The 13,767-nt window shown below is 38.5% G+C and overlaps 1 protein-coding gene across 1 annotated transcript in view; it reads left to right on the top strand.

Annotated features, from left to right (window-relative positions):
- Window positions 1-2,628: 2,628 nt before the first annotated feature.
- The window catches only part of LOC127653526 (E3 ubiquitin-protein ligase MARCHF7-like), a 32,254-nt gene continuing 21,115 nt past the window's right edge, over window positions 2,629-13,767 (top strand). Inside the window, exons 1-2 of the mRNA XM_052140216.1 lie at window positions 2,629-2,741; window positions 11,827-12,023. Of these exons, the coding sequence (XP_051996176.1) occupies window positions 11,841-12,023 (183 nt within the window). The 5' untranslated portion in view covers window positions 2,629-2,741; window positions 11,827-11,840. The remainder of the gene's footprint in view (window positions 2,742-11,826; window positions 12,024-13,767) is intronic.

The following is a 13,767-nucleotide window of genomic DNA, read 5'->3' as shown; positions in this document are numbered from 1 at the left end:
CACTGACCACAAAAATGATCCTATTAAAAAGGTATAATGTAATATTTAAATAAATAGCCTAGTCAAAACCTGCTGTTTATTAACTGTTTGATCAATACATCTATGCTATTAAAAATGACCCATGTTTTGTATAACCAACGAGACCCTATCAGTCTTCCTAGAAGATGAAATTGAATTTTTCTAATCTTGTTTGCTTATGATAAATTATTTTTCTCAGTTAATCAAATGGATGAATATATTTTGTGTATTTACAGATATTGTAACTTGACTTGTAACATTTTTGTTTGCAGTTCTCATTATTGTCTTATTAGCACAGTTAACTGTATTTTTAATTACCACAGTGACAAGATAAATACCATGTGGCTCTGAGCAAACACAACTGAATGAGCAATCATTACTGTATCAGATACATTATACCTCCCTCTACCGGCCAAAGAGACAACTACACAAAACTAAATGAAAACCACAATAAATGCTTTCTTCAAGTTGTGCAGTCTGTATAGGCCTGTATATGGGTCAATGACGTGATGTTCATTTTGTGTCCGGATATATACAATTATTAAAAATAATCATTCAATTACTGTGTTCAAAGTTTGTATTTATTCTGGGGCTTAAAGTCAAAAGTGTGAAAATGGTGTAAAGCAGAAATCCTTGAAAAAATTAATATTGGCATAAGTCGTTGGGAATAATCTATTTATAACAGCATTAATGAATCTTAGTTCATGTACTTAATAAAAATACAATTCTTCATGTTAGTTCATAATGCATAACTAATGTTAGTAAATACAACTTTTGAATGTATTAGTATTTGTTGAAATTGTTACAACAAATGATGTAAAAGTATTGTTCATTGTTAATTCATGTTTACAAATGGAACCTTATTGTAAAATAATTTAGTTTTAAAATATTGTTAATATCTGAAAAACTTTTGTCCAACAAATCGAAGTGAAGTGGCTTAAACGATGTGTAGTTAGCCATTCTGCATATATGTATTGTATGTATATGTATATATACACTGGCAGCCAAAGTTTTGGAATAATGTACAGATTTGGCTCTTATGGAAAGAAATTGGTACTTTAATTCACCAAAGTGGAATTCAACTGATCTCAATGTATATTCAGGACATTAATAACGTGAAAAATTACTATTACAATTTGAAAAAGAGTTTCAGAACTTCTTAAACTACTTCAAAGATTTCTCATCCAAAAATCCTCCATGTGCAGTAATGACATCTTTGCAGATCTTTGTTATTCTAGCGGTCAGTTTGTCCAAATACTCAAGTGACCTTTCACCCCACACTTCCTGTAGCACTTGCCATAGATGAGTCTGTCTTATCGGGCACATCCATAACACTCTTTTCCAATTATCTGTTGTCCAGTGTCTGTGTTTCTTTGCCCACTCGAACATTTTCATTGTTTTTCTGTTTCAAAAGTGTCTTTTTCTTTGCAATTCTTCCCATAAGTCCTCCTGAGTCTTCTCTTTACTGTTGTACATGAAACTGGTGTTGAGCGGGTAGAATTCAATGAAGCTGTCAGCGGAGGACATTTGAGGCGTCTATTTCTCAAACTAGAGACTCTGATGTACTTATCCTCTTGTTTAGTTGCACATCTGGTCTTCCACATCTCTTTCTGTCCTTGTTAGAGACAGTTGTGCTTTATCTTTGAAGACTGTAGTTACATCATGGCAAGAGATTTTCTAGTACCAAATGATCAATTTAGCATGATTACTCAAGGATAAGGTGTTGGACTGATGCTGCTGTCTAGATTTGATCAAAAATGACTTTTTTCAAATAGTGATGGTGCTATTTTTACCTCAGTAATGTCCTGGCAAGGGATGGACTACCGACCGGGCCAATGGGGTGACTTCCAGGGGGTGGCCCTGGGCTTTAATGTTGCGTGATCCAGTTAGGTTATCCCACACTCGAAAACCCATCAACAATGAAAACTTAAACTGCCCCCCCTGCTCAACAACTTTTGGGCATGAAAACAAAAACACCACCCTCCCCCCACCCCAACCCAACAACAACTTTGGAGGGGGCCCTTGGAGATAATTGGCATTCGCAAGTCATAATCCGTCCCTTGTCCTGACTATACTTTGTGATCAGCTGAATGGCACTTTGGTGAATTAAAGTACCAATTTCCTTCTGAAACAGCAAAATCTGTTCATTAGTCCAAACTTTTGGCTGCCAGTGTGTGTCTGTGTATATATAGGCCTATATATACACTTTCCCAGAAGAAATGTGTATTCAAGGTACAAGTCTTTTTTCTATCTTAAAATGCTTTAAATGTTTTTCGAAAATGTATGAAATCAACATAGACAAATAGATAACATTTCTACGAACTTGATACGTGTTTTGAAAAAAGGTTCATTTTTAATAAAGTTCTCTTTTTTATTATTATTTCAAACAACCTTAAATGCACATAATACTTTCTTTTCGTATTCAACCTGCTGTTAGAAGTTGCTTTACAGTCTCACATTCAGTATGCTTAATTTGTATGCTTCATGTCAACACCAAAGAGGCGGGGCGTATTTCGCTATGCTGCCATTCATTGGCCGACAAGCCTGTCAGTCACCTGTCGTGATGAAAGATAAGCGTTTCCTGCGGGTGTCCGTTTACACTTTAAACCACGTGACCGTCTCTCTATATCAACACATGGGCGCCATGCATATTAAAGGCGGAGAGACGGAAAATCAGAGGCGAGTTCATACGGAAGTGATACCAATCGGAGCCCTTTAAAACGGTGAGACTGGGCCGCTGTAACGGAATGTGTTCGTGGAAGTCGTTATATAAATTCTTACGATCCCATGGCATGCGTTTGCTCGACTGTGTTTTCGAAATGTAGCTTTAATGTTATTTTAGTTACGAAGTGGCATTGCTAACAAAAACAAGGCCTAGATATTTGGCAGAGTGCTGGTTTATTAATGTTAATATCTCTGGGGATCACATAACGCTAGTTTAACGGATCAGTGGTGCATGTTCTGTTTTTGAAGGTATTGAGTTAAATCAGTCTGATTTATTGGAATAAATGCTTTGTACAGAGTAAATAATCCGCGTGTTCCTCCTCTGAGAGCCATTTGTGTTTTCATGTGCTTGTAATCCGAGATCTGAGCAAATGCAAATCAAAACAGCCTGAGCACTGTCACCAGCTTGATATGTGCCAGCTGTGCTTCAGAGCAAAGATCATGGTGTTATGCTGTCAAGTTTAGCATCAAACATGTCTGGAACATTGTTCTTTAGTGGCCATATGCATAGTGAATATAGAGACTGTCATAGATTTTGAAAAGTCAATGTTAGAAATCACTACTCTGATCTGGAACCAGCATAGGTTGGCACTTAAAAATCTCTAATCTTTGAATTGCTGTGTTATAACTGATCTAAAACGGTGCACTAAAATCAGGGAAGTGGAAGAGTAGAAGTATGTACTCCCTGTAGTGTACTACTGATTCAGGAAGGAAAAAAAAAACATGCTGTTTTTGCATGCAGTAGCCTGGGTAGCTCAGCGAGTATTGACTGACTACCACCTCTGGAGTCACGAGTTTGAATACAGGGTGTGCTGAGTGACTCCAGTCAGGTCTCCTAAGCAACCAAATTGGCCCGGTTGCTAGGCAGTGTAGAGTCACATGGGTAACCTCCTTGTGGTTGTGATTTGTGGTTCTCTCTCAATGGGGCACATGGTATGTTGAGAGTAGCATGAGCCTCCACGTGCTGTGAGTCTCCGCGGTGTCATGCACAACGAGCCACATGATCAGATGCGCGGATTGGCGGTCTCAGATTTGGAGGCAACTGAGACTTGTCCTCCCCCACCCGGATTGTGGTGAGTTACCGTGCATCCGTGAGGACCTAGTAAGTAGTGAGAATTGGGCATGTGAAATTTGGGAGGAAAAGGAAAAAAAAGAAAAAAAGATGAATTTGCATGCATGAACTTCTAATGACTCCGTTATAAGTGTACAGTGTAGTGTGCTCTTTGTTGGGTGTACGGTGGTATGAGCCTGAGTTTTACAAAATCATCCTGCAATGGTTGCATAATGTTTCACGCGGATGTTATAACATACACATGCTTGTCAGACATCTTTCTGTAGCACTATGTTAGCTTTTACGGATGTGATTTCTGCAAATAAATACAGAGACCCTAAATGCAGTTGACCTAAAATAATTGTGTGTTTCAAGCAAGGACTAAAAACAGTTCAAGGAATGAAAACCAGAACTTAACCTAAAATGGGAACAATATCCCTTTCAGTTGTTTCAAATGTGAAAATTTTAAATGCTGGTAACCAGTTAATTTTGTTCTGATAATTCTGTCATAAAACCAAACAACAAAGTCAAGCTTCCTGCTGCTTGGAAAAAATTAAGCTTTTTTTTTATTATTATTATTAGAAAATAAACATGCTTTTAGATTCTGAATAACACCATTTTTAAAAACAAATGTTTAAAAAAATTACAATTATTCAGCCAGCAATAGATGATGCTAAATCCCAGTTATGATTTCTATGCTGATAATTCACCCCCATATAGAAATGCTATTTAATAGAATTTATTTATTTTGGGTGTGGCAAGTTCCTTATTTTGAGCTTGTTTTTCCGGACCAGGTCCTTTTTGTTTTTCTTGTGAGATCTGACAACACCGTTCTAACTAGTTACCATTTGGAAAGGCGGCTCCGGAACTCCGGAACCTTAATCACCCTCATGTTGTTCCAAACCCATATTATGTGCTTGCTTCCATGGAAGACAAAACGCAGAATATTTGTCTCTGTCAGCATTTACATTCATTGGATTACATTTAATTACATTTCATTAGTATTTGGTAAGAGTATTGATTTTCTGATGCATCACAGTCTTCGTTTGAACGATATCAGCATTTATCATTAAATCCCAAGATTGATCTTTTACTACATGTGCACCTCTACGATGTGTAAATGACACTCATATGAGAACAAATTTCGCACTATGAGACTAAATATGTCACTGGCTGGTAAAGGTTTAGATTGCACTCACCGGTGATTGAGTATAATGGCATAAAAGTTCAGCACCGAGATCCTTTCATTGCATGGTGAGAAATTAAGTTAGATTTGACTTGGATTTGTATCCAAAGACAAGATCCACAGCATCCATTTTTCATTGAATAATGTCTGTTTTATGGTGGTTTCACATGTAATACAATGAACCAAACCCAGTTCACTTAAATGGAACCAGCTGGAAACAACCTCAGTGCTTTTTGTGTTTGCAGTGTTAGGGGTATAACAGTTATGACCCTGACCAGATATGGAGAAAGAAGACCAGGAGTCGAGAAGTATAATTAAAGAATCCAAAATTTACTGAAGTATAGTTTGCAGTGAAATTGGTAGAGCCAGCGGCAAAGTATCACGAGGAGATCGAAAAGCCAACTCGTACCTTACACAAAATCTTACATCAATTATACCATTTGCAAGGACGTACATTCCATTATTTCACTCCTGATTGGCTAAAAGTACAAAGTCACAACATATAGATAGTTAAATGGCCTATCAACATTAGTCAGCGCAATTGTCGTCTGGGCCCGAGATTTACGTCTGAAGTGACCTCGCAGATGGTCGCGGGCGTCTTCGAGTCGGCTTGGTGTGCCTTCCTGGGTTCAAAACCTGGGTAGAAGGTCAAACGCACACACAAAACACTGACGAACGACAGTTCTTCTCTGGGCACAGGAGAGCCAGAGCACACATTATCAGGTCATTTAAGCCAAAACAAGAGAGATAAAATATTCACTCCTCGGGCAGAGGAGAGGGTGAAAAATAACATACATTTCTTCCCTAAAGAAATAATAATAGAAAATCACACTTCTACTATTCAGGTAATATTGCATAGGATTTTAAACCATATACTTAATCATAGAAAAGTAATGATCAAACACAGAACATATGTTTAACATTCTCCCTGCCCCCTCTCATCACAGCTAAGCTTATCCCCAAAGGACCTTCAGACTACGGGCAGGACAGAGAGAGAGACTCTGGAATGTTCCTTAAAAGACACTAGTTAACATTCCAACACACATATGATTCAAAGTATATTTCAGTTATGCATAAGAGAATATAATTGTTTATGTGATCATGCATATAGTTAATTCATCACTTTATTAAAGAAGTTAAGCAACAGAATATAGATAGATATTGATATAAAAGGATATATATATATATATGTATTGATATATCTGAAGAGACAAGGGATTTCGACCCTCACCCTTCAGCAGTGTAAATGGACTTGTGATTTTCCTTTTATGGCTTTAAAAACTTAAAATATTGCATTGGGAAAGAATGACACGAGAAGTCATATTTTAAATATTTTCAAATATTTAAGTCTTTCTTTTTGGCCAACATTACATTTACACTGTTTTCAATATAGCCCAGACAGCGCTGCTTTTTTCTAATCTACTTTAGGAAATGCAATAGTAATACATTTCTGTTCTTAATTCTTCACTTTCAGATGTTAAGGCTCTCCCAATTAAACGCACAAACGCTTATTTTGCATGAAGGAAAACATTTGCGATCTATGTACAATGTGTTACGTTTTATCATCTCCACAGGAATAAAGTAAGCGAGCATCACCTCCTGCATGTGTGAATGAACCCAAAACATTTACCATTCCTTAAATGTTAAAGTGAAACGGAGTGCTTTGCGTGCACTGTCAAAATCCTTGATTGTAATTTCGCAGACTTCAGCATGTAAATCACAGCGCAAAGCAGTTTATCTTTGCGCGCACTTCAGAAGCTGCACTGCGGCCAGTCCGCTGGTAATTTGGAGTGCTCTAATAATATGGCAAGACTGGAAAATGAGACAGCACGGTCATCGTAATCATGATATTTCTATATTAGTTTAACATTCCATTATTTGGACAGTAAAATTTTGTTGGAATTGTAAAGTTCACAAAAATCACAGTTAGATCAAATTATCTTGATCAGGCAATTATGGGACTTAGTTGAATTCAGAAGTTTACATACACTTAAGGTTGAAGTAATTAAAACCAATTTTTTTAACCAATATTATATTTAATATTAGCAAACTAGAATTTTGGTAAGTCGTTTAGGACATCTACTTTGAGAAATTTTTCCAACAATTGTTTACAGACCGATTGTTTCACTTTTAATTGACTATCACAATTCCAGTGGGTCAGAAGTTTACATACACTAAGTTAACTGTGCCTTTAAGCAGCTTGGAAAATTCAAGATAATTATGTCGAGCCTTTAGACAATTAGCTAATTTGCTTCTTATAGAAGGTGTACTGAACAGGAGGTGTACCTGTGGATGTATTTTAAAGCCTACCTTCAAACTCCGTGCCTCTTTGCTTAACATCATGGAAAAATCTAAAGAAATCAGCCAAGACCTCAGAAAAAAATGTGTGGCCCTCCACAAGTTTGGTTCATCCTTGGGACCAATTTCCAAATGCCTGAAGGTGCCACGTTCATCTGTACAAACAATAGTACGCAAGTATAAACACCATGGGACCACACAGCCATCATACCGCTCAGGAAGGAGACTCATTCTGTCTCATAGAGATGAATATAGTTTGGTGTGAAAAGTGCAAATCAATCCCAGAACAACAGCAAAGGACCTTGTGAAGATGCTGGAGGAAACAGGTAGACAAGTATCTATATCCACAGTAAAACAAGTCCTATATCGACATAACATGAAAGGCTGCTTAGCAAGGAAGAAGACACTGCTCCAGACTACAGTTTGCAAGGGCACATGGGGACAAAGATCTTACTTTCTGGAGAAATGTATTTTTGTCTGATGAAACAAAAATGTAACTGTTTGGTCATAATGACCATCATTATGTTTGGAGGAAAAAGGGTGAGATTTGCAAGCTGAAGAACACGTGAAGCATGGGGGTGCAGCATCATGTTGTGGGGGTGCTTTGCTGCAGAAGAGACTGGTGCACGTCACTAAATAGATGTCATCATGAGGAAGGAAAATTATGTGGATATATTGAAGCAATATCTCAAGACATCAGCCAGGAAGTTAAAGCTCTGTCACAAATGGGTCTTCCAAATGGACAATGACCCCAAGCATACCTCAAGTTGTGTCAAAATGGATTAAGGACAACAAAGTCAAGGAATTGGAGTGACCATCACAAAATCCTGACCTCAGTCTGATAGAAAATTTGTGGTCAGAACTGAAAAGGCTTGTGGGAGCAAGGAGGCCTACAAACCTGACTCCGTTACACCAGTTCTGTCTGGAGGAATGGGACAAAGTTCCAGCAACTTATTGCGAGAAGCTTGTGGAACGATACCCAAAATGTTTGACCCAATTGAAACTATTTAAAGGCAATGTTACCAAATACTAACAAAGTGTATGTAAACTTCTGACCCACTGGGAATGTGATGAAAAAATAAAAGCTCCCTATTATTATTCTGACATTTCACATTCATAAAATAAAGTAGTGATCCTAACTGACCACGAATGTTTTCTACGATTAAATGTCAAAGTGTGAAAAACTGAGTTTAAATGTATTTGGGTAAGGTGTATGTAAACTTCTGACTTCAACAGGGACTTCGAGGGACTTATGTCATAACTAAATGCAAAGCAGACTGGTACCTCTTCGCCTTCACACAGCACAAATCAGTCCAAACACAGAAGGACCCACAACAAACCATACTTAGACCGAATCTCCTGAGGTGGTCTGAGTATGGTTCGTTTGTGGGACCTTTTAGGGGAATCTGAGATCATTTGAGTTGCATGTTATATCACTCTTGAGACCGTTTGTAGTGCTCAAATGAACTAGGTGTGAAAACGCCCTTAATATCCTTTCTGTTCTTTTCAGTCTATTGTTGATCAAAAACAAAAAAGAAATGACATTTATTTCTAATCATGAATAGCACGAATGAGGTAAAGCTGCCATTTGAGTCCTCTCTCGTTAATATGCTGTCATTGACAGGCAGCCTGTTTTCTTAAAGAGACAGTAACAATTTTTAGCACGCGTTCTAAATTCGATCTATCAGTTTTCAATGGAAGAAATTAAGTAATATGGGTTTGAAACAGTATGATACATCATGTTGTTTCAAACCCACATGACTTCATTTCTTCCATTTGAAGTTTGAGAAAAGGTCTTGCTGTTTTTTTTGTTTTTTGGCAGTTATCGCTTTGTTTAACACATTTGTTTGATAATCTCTAATTCAGTGGTTCACAACCCTGTTCCTGGAGGCCCCAAAACTGCACACATTTTGGATATTTCCCAAAACAAACACCCCTGATTCAACTCATCCGCTCGTTATTGGAGGCTCCAAGACCTGAATTGGGTGTGTCCGAAAAGGGAGATATACAAAATGTGCAGTTTTGGGGGGCCTCAGGAACAGAGTTGGGAACTACCGCACTAATTTAATGATATTTATCCATTTCTAAATGTGGCTTAAGCATCTAAATAATTTTTGGGTCCACTCTATGCAACAGCTTGCTTAGGACTAATAAATTAGGCAATGCAGTGTCTTTATAACATGCTGAATGATCTAAATGAGAGAAATGAGAGTAGGCCTATACGTTTCAAGAACAGGCTTTGGCCTGCAATGGTCCCTGCCGCACTTGCTCCCTTTCTGCATGACACCTGACTTGAGGCAGTGATTTCATGCCTTCAGGTTAAATTTAGCAGTGTTCTCACTTTGGAAATGTGATTTGAAAAAGGCTGTGCGTACAGCAGAGAGCTTTAGCCTTCGTTGCAGGTGCTATTTTGATACTTTACTGTAGAGAGTGGGGTATTTTTAGATGGCTTGATGAAGTTTGCAGAAGGAAGACATTCTAGGGGGTTTACAGAGGAGGAAAAAAGTGTGTTGTGATACAGCAGACTAATTGGTTCTCCCAAAAATAAAAGTTTAATGACTGTTCTGGTGTTCCAAACCCATATGACGTCTTTCTATCAAAATAATTTTTCAGTGTTCAATCTTTTTGGCATATAGTTACAGTGAATACTGTAGTGACTCTGTGCTTTCAAGCCCCATGAAGGAAAAACACGCCATAAAAATAGGCGATACAACTTGTGCACTATTGTAAATCAAACAGACCAAGTTTGTTATTTGCTCTCAAAGAAAATAAAATGATTGATCACCTCACATGGGCAGAGCCTAATTCAAATATTAGGGATGCACTGAAATTTCTAAACATTTTTGGCTGAAAGGGGGGGGGGGGCTTAAAATATTTCCAGGAAATTTTAAAAGAAGCCTTTAATTTTGGTCTACATGCATGGATGTTGAATTTTGGCTTTGCTATAGGCGAACGCAGAATTTTTAAATGGATTAAAACCAACTGGCAAGAAGCTTTTTAAAATGAACCCTGTTTGGGTGTAAAGAGTAGCATCGCTAGTTTGGTTTGATATGTCCACATATGTGAACATACATTTTTAGGAAGATTTTTTGCTCCTAGAATTTAGTTTTTTCTTGTTTATTAAGTGCTGCTAGTTACAAATCAAAAAGGGAAATGGAAAATGCACACAGCAAGCCACGCTTTGGTCTCTGGAGTATCAACACATGTAGAAAGCATTGTATATGTTGCACACATGACCGAAAGAACTAGGTTCCAAGTACAAGTGGCTGAAATTGGTTTCCTCAGAAGGGTGGCGGGCTTCTCCCTTAGAGAGAGGGTGAGGAGCTCAGTCATCCGTGAGGAGCTCGGAGTAGAGCCACTGCTCCTTTGCGTCGAAAGGAGCCAGTTGAGGTGGTTTGGGCATCTGGTAAGGATGCCGCCTGGGCACCTCCCTAAGGGGGTGTTTCAGGCACGTCCAGCTGGGAGAAGGCCTCAGGGAAGTCCCAGGACTAGTTGGAATGATTATATCTCCATATTCACCTGGGAACTCCTCGAGGTCCCCCAGTCAGACTTAGTAATATTCCATCACAACTAAAGTGAACACAAGAGATCCACTAAAGAATCAATTCCATATTATGATAATAATTGATCAGTTGTCCCACATTATACATACATTTTTGCATGTATACAGTGAAATTTTTTTCACATATCCCAGCTAAGCTAGGATCATAGTGCAGGGTCGGCTATTATGCGGCCTTCCTGGAGCAGATAGGATCAAGGGCCTTGCTCAAGTGCCCAACAATGGTGTCTTGACTGTGTTGGGGCTTGAACTCTCGACCTTCTGGTCAGTAACCCAGAGCCTTAACTGCTGTGCCACCACTGCCTATTATCCAGTAGAGTAGTTAACAAAGTTTTTCTTAACAGTCTACAGCTTTTAATTCTTCTCTGTCTGCTCTATATTTTACTGAAATGATTAGTTGTAGAAAAGGTGAAAAGTTGTATTTTCATTGCACAAAGCAATCGGATGGTTTTCACAAACTTTGAATATGACTAACAAGTCACATGGACTACTTTTATGACACTTGGGTACCTTTTTTTTTGTTAAGCTTTAAAAGTGAGTCACTAACTTCCATTTGTATGGACGTCAACAATCGGGACGTTCTTTAAAATATCTCCTTTTGTGCTATACAGAAGAATTCATATCCGTTTTCATATGGATCTAAAATGACATCAGGGTGTGTAAATAATGACAATTTAAATTTGTGGGTATTCCTTTAAAGCTTTCTAAGCAGGTGAGCCATTGCTGAATAGACTTTGACAACTTTTTTCAGGCTATCTAGTAAATGTGGATGTTTTTCTGTCCCCCTTCCATCTTCAAATTCACAGTTGTCTGGTGTCACTCATATTTTTAGAACTTAAAAAGCATCAAACTGCTGGCGGCAGCTTATAATACATGACAGGTTGTGGTAGTCAGTGACTGAAGACACACTTGTTAAGTGCAATGTTGCTTTGACTGCTGCCATAGGTATTCAGCTGTAGTGCCTTCTCACACTCCTTTTCTCTCTCTCAGGGTGCAGTTCAGAGATGGATTCAAAGTCTCGTCGGTTTCCGTTCGCTGTCTCCAGCTCTTCCTCACAGTCATCACCCTCCTCCCTGTCCTCCTCATCTTCAGCGCTCAGTGCTAGTCGTCTTTATGGCAGAGGGAGCGTCTTGGGGAGAGATCGCTTCAGCAGAGAAGCTTCTGTCAAGCTAGACTCAGACTATCAGGTATTACAGTGTCGCATTCATTTCTGGAACCGCTCCTGTTCATATGCAGCTCCACAGGTAGTGCAACTTGACACAGTTTCACAACATAACTGCTGTCATTTCTGAATCCTCATCAGACCTTCCACAGTAGAAGACCTGCTGTAACAGTCACCTGCAAATCCCCAAAACGTCTTTTTATTGGTATTTGGCGGGACAGTATATACTGGTTTGTCTGGAAAAAGAGCAAGTGTCCATATTTGCCAGTTTGCCTCTATTTGTACCCTCCCATAGCCCATCTCCAGTACAAAACTATAATGGCATATTACAAAACACAGTTTATGCTAATGAGCATTAAGATGTGTCGTCAGCTAGTAGTTTCCTTCACGCTTGCAGTTCGCACATCTGGAAGTAAGCAACTGCGCCACCTGGCTCTAAAAACTTCATCTGCATCACTCTCACAAGAGTATTTTTGGCATATGTCGCCATGACATCACAGCAAGTCTGACGGATTTCTAACCAGTCCAGTATGGACCTGCTGGTAATCACTGTCATCCGTTCACTGTTATTGTTCATCTGAAACGAGCGTATTATCTTTGTAAGTGAATGCCGACAAGTCAGATCCTGGGGTGACACCAAAAAGGGTCGTTAAATGATAGCTCACCCAAAAATCCAAATTCTCTCATTTACTCACCCTCATGCTATCCCAGCTATGCATGAGTTTGTTTTTTCTGCAGAACACAAATGAAAATTTTTAGAAGAATATCTCTGCTCTGTAGGTCCATACAAGACTGGGTGCCAAAATTTTGAAGCTCCAAAAAGCACACATTGCCATCTTAAAATTAATCCATATGACTCCAGTGGATTAAATATTGTCTACTGAAGCGAAACACTAGGTTTAATAAACAGATCCATAATTAAAACTTTTTTTAACAATAAAATTTTTCATCCAGCCAGCTATGGCATGCACATTCACAAGGATCCAATATGTGCGTTGAAAAGTTCACTTGAGAACTGACGTGTGAAAAACATCTGTCGAGTCCAAGTTATTTGTATAGTGTTTTTTAAAACTGGCATAGTTTAAAATTATGCTATAATAGAAAATACATTTATATATTTGTTAAATATATACAGTGCATCTGGAAAGTCTTCACAGCGCTTCACTTTTTCCACATTTTATGTTGCAGCCTTATTCCAAAATGGGTTAAATTCATTATTTTCCTCAAAATTCTACAAACAATACCCCATAATGACAACGTGAAAGAAGTTTGTTTGAAATCTTTGCAAATGTATTAAAAATAAAAAACGAAAACAAATCACATGTAAAGAAGTATTCACAGCCTTTGCCATGACACTCAAAATTGAGCTCAGGTGCATCCTGTTTCCACTGATCATCCTTGAGATGTTTCTACAACTTGATTGGAGTCCACCTGTGGTAAATTCAGTTGATTGGACATGATTTGGAAAGGCACACCCCTGTCTATATAAGGTCCCACAGTTAACAGTGCATGTCAGAGTACAAACCAATTCATGAAGGTCTACAGACAATTCCTTAGACTTTGAGACAGAATTGTATCGAGGCACAGATCTGTGGAAGGGTACAGAACAATTTCTGCAGCATTGAAGGTCTCTGAGCACAGTGGTCTCCATCATCCGTAAATGGAAGTTTGGAACCACCAGGACTCTTCCTAGAGCTGGCCGTCTGGCCAAACTGAGTGATCGGGGGAGAAGGGCCTTAGTCAGGGAGGTGACCAAGAACCCAATGGTC

This window comes from Xyrauchen texanus, chromosome 13 (genome assembly GCF_025860055.1).
Source record: "Xyrauchen texanus isolate HMW12.3.18 chromosome 13, RBS_HiC_50CHRs, whole genome shotgun sequence".
Classification (NCBI taxonomy): domain Eukaryota; kingdom Metazoa; phylum Chordata; class Actinopteri; order Cypriniformes; family Catostomidae; genus Xyrauchen; species Xyrauchen texanus.
The sequence above is the reverse complement of the archived record's forward strand: the minus strand, read 5'-3'. Positions and strand labels throughout refer to the sequence as shown.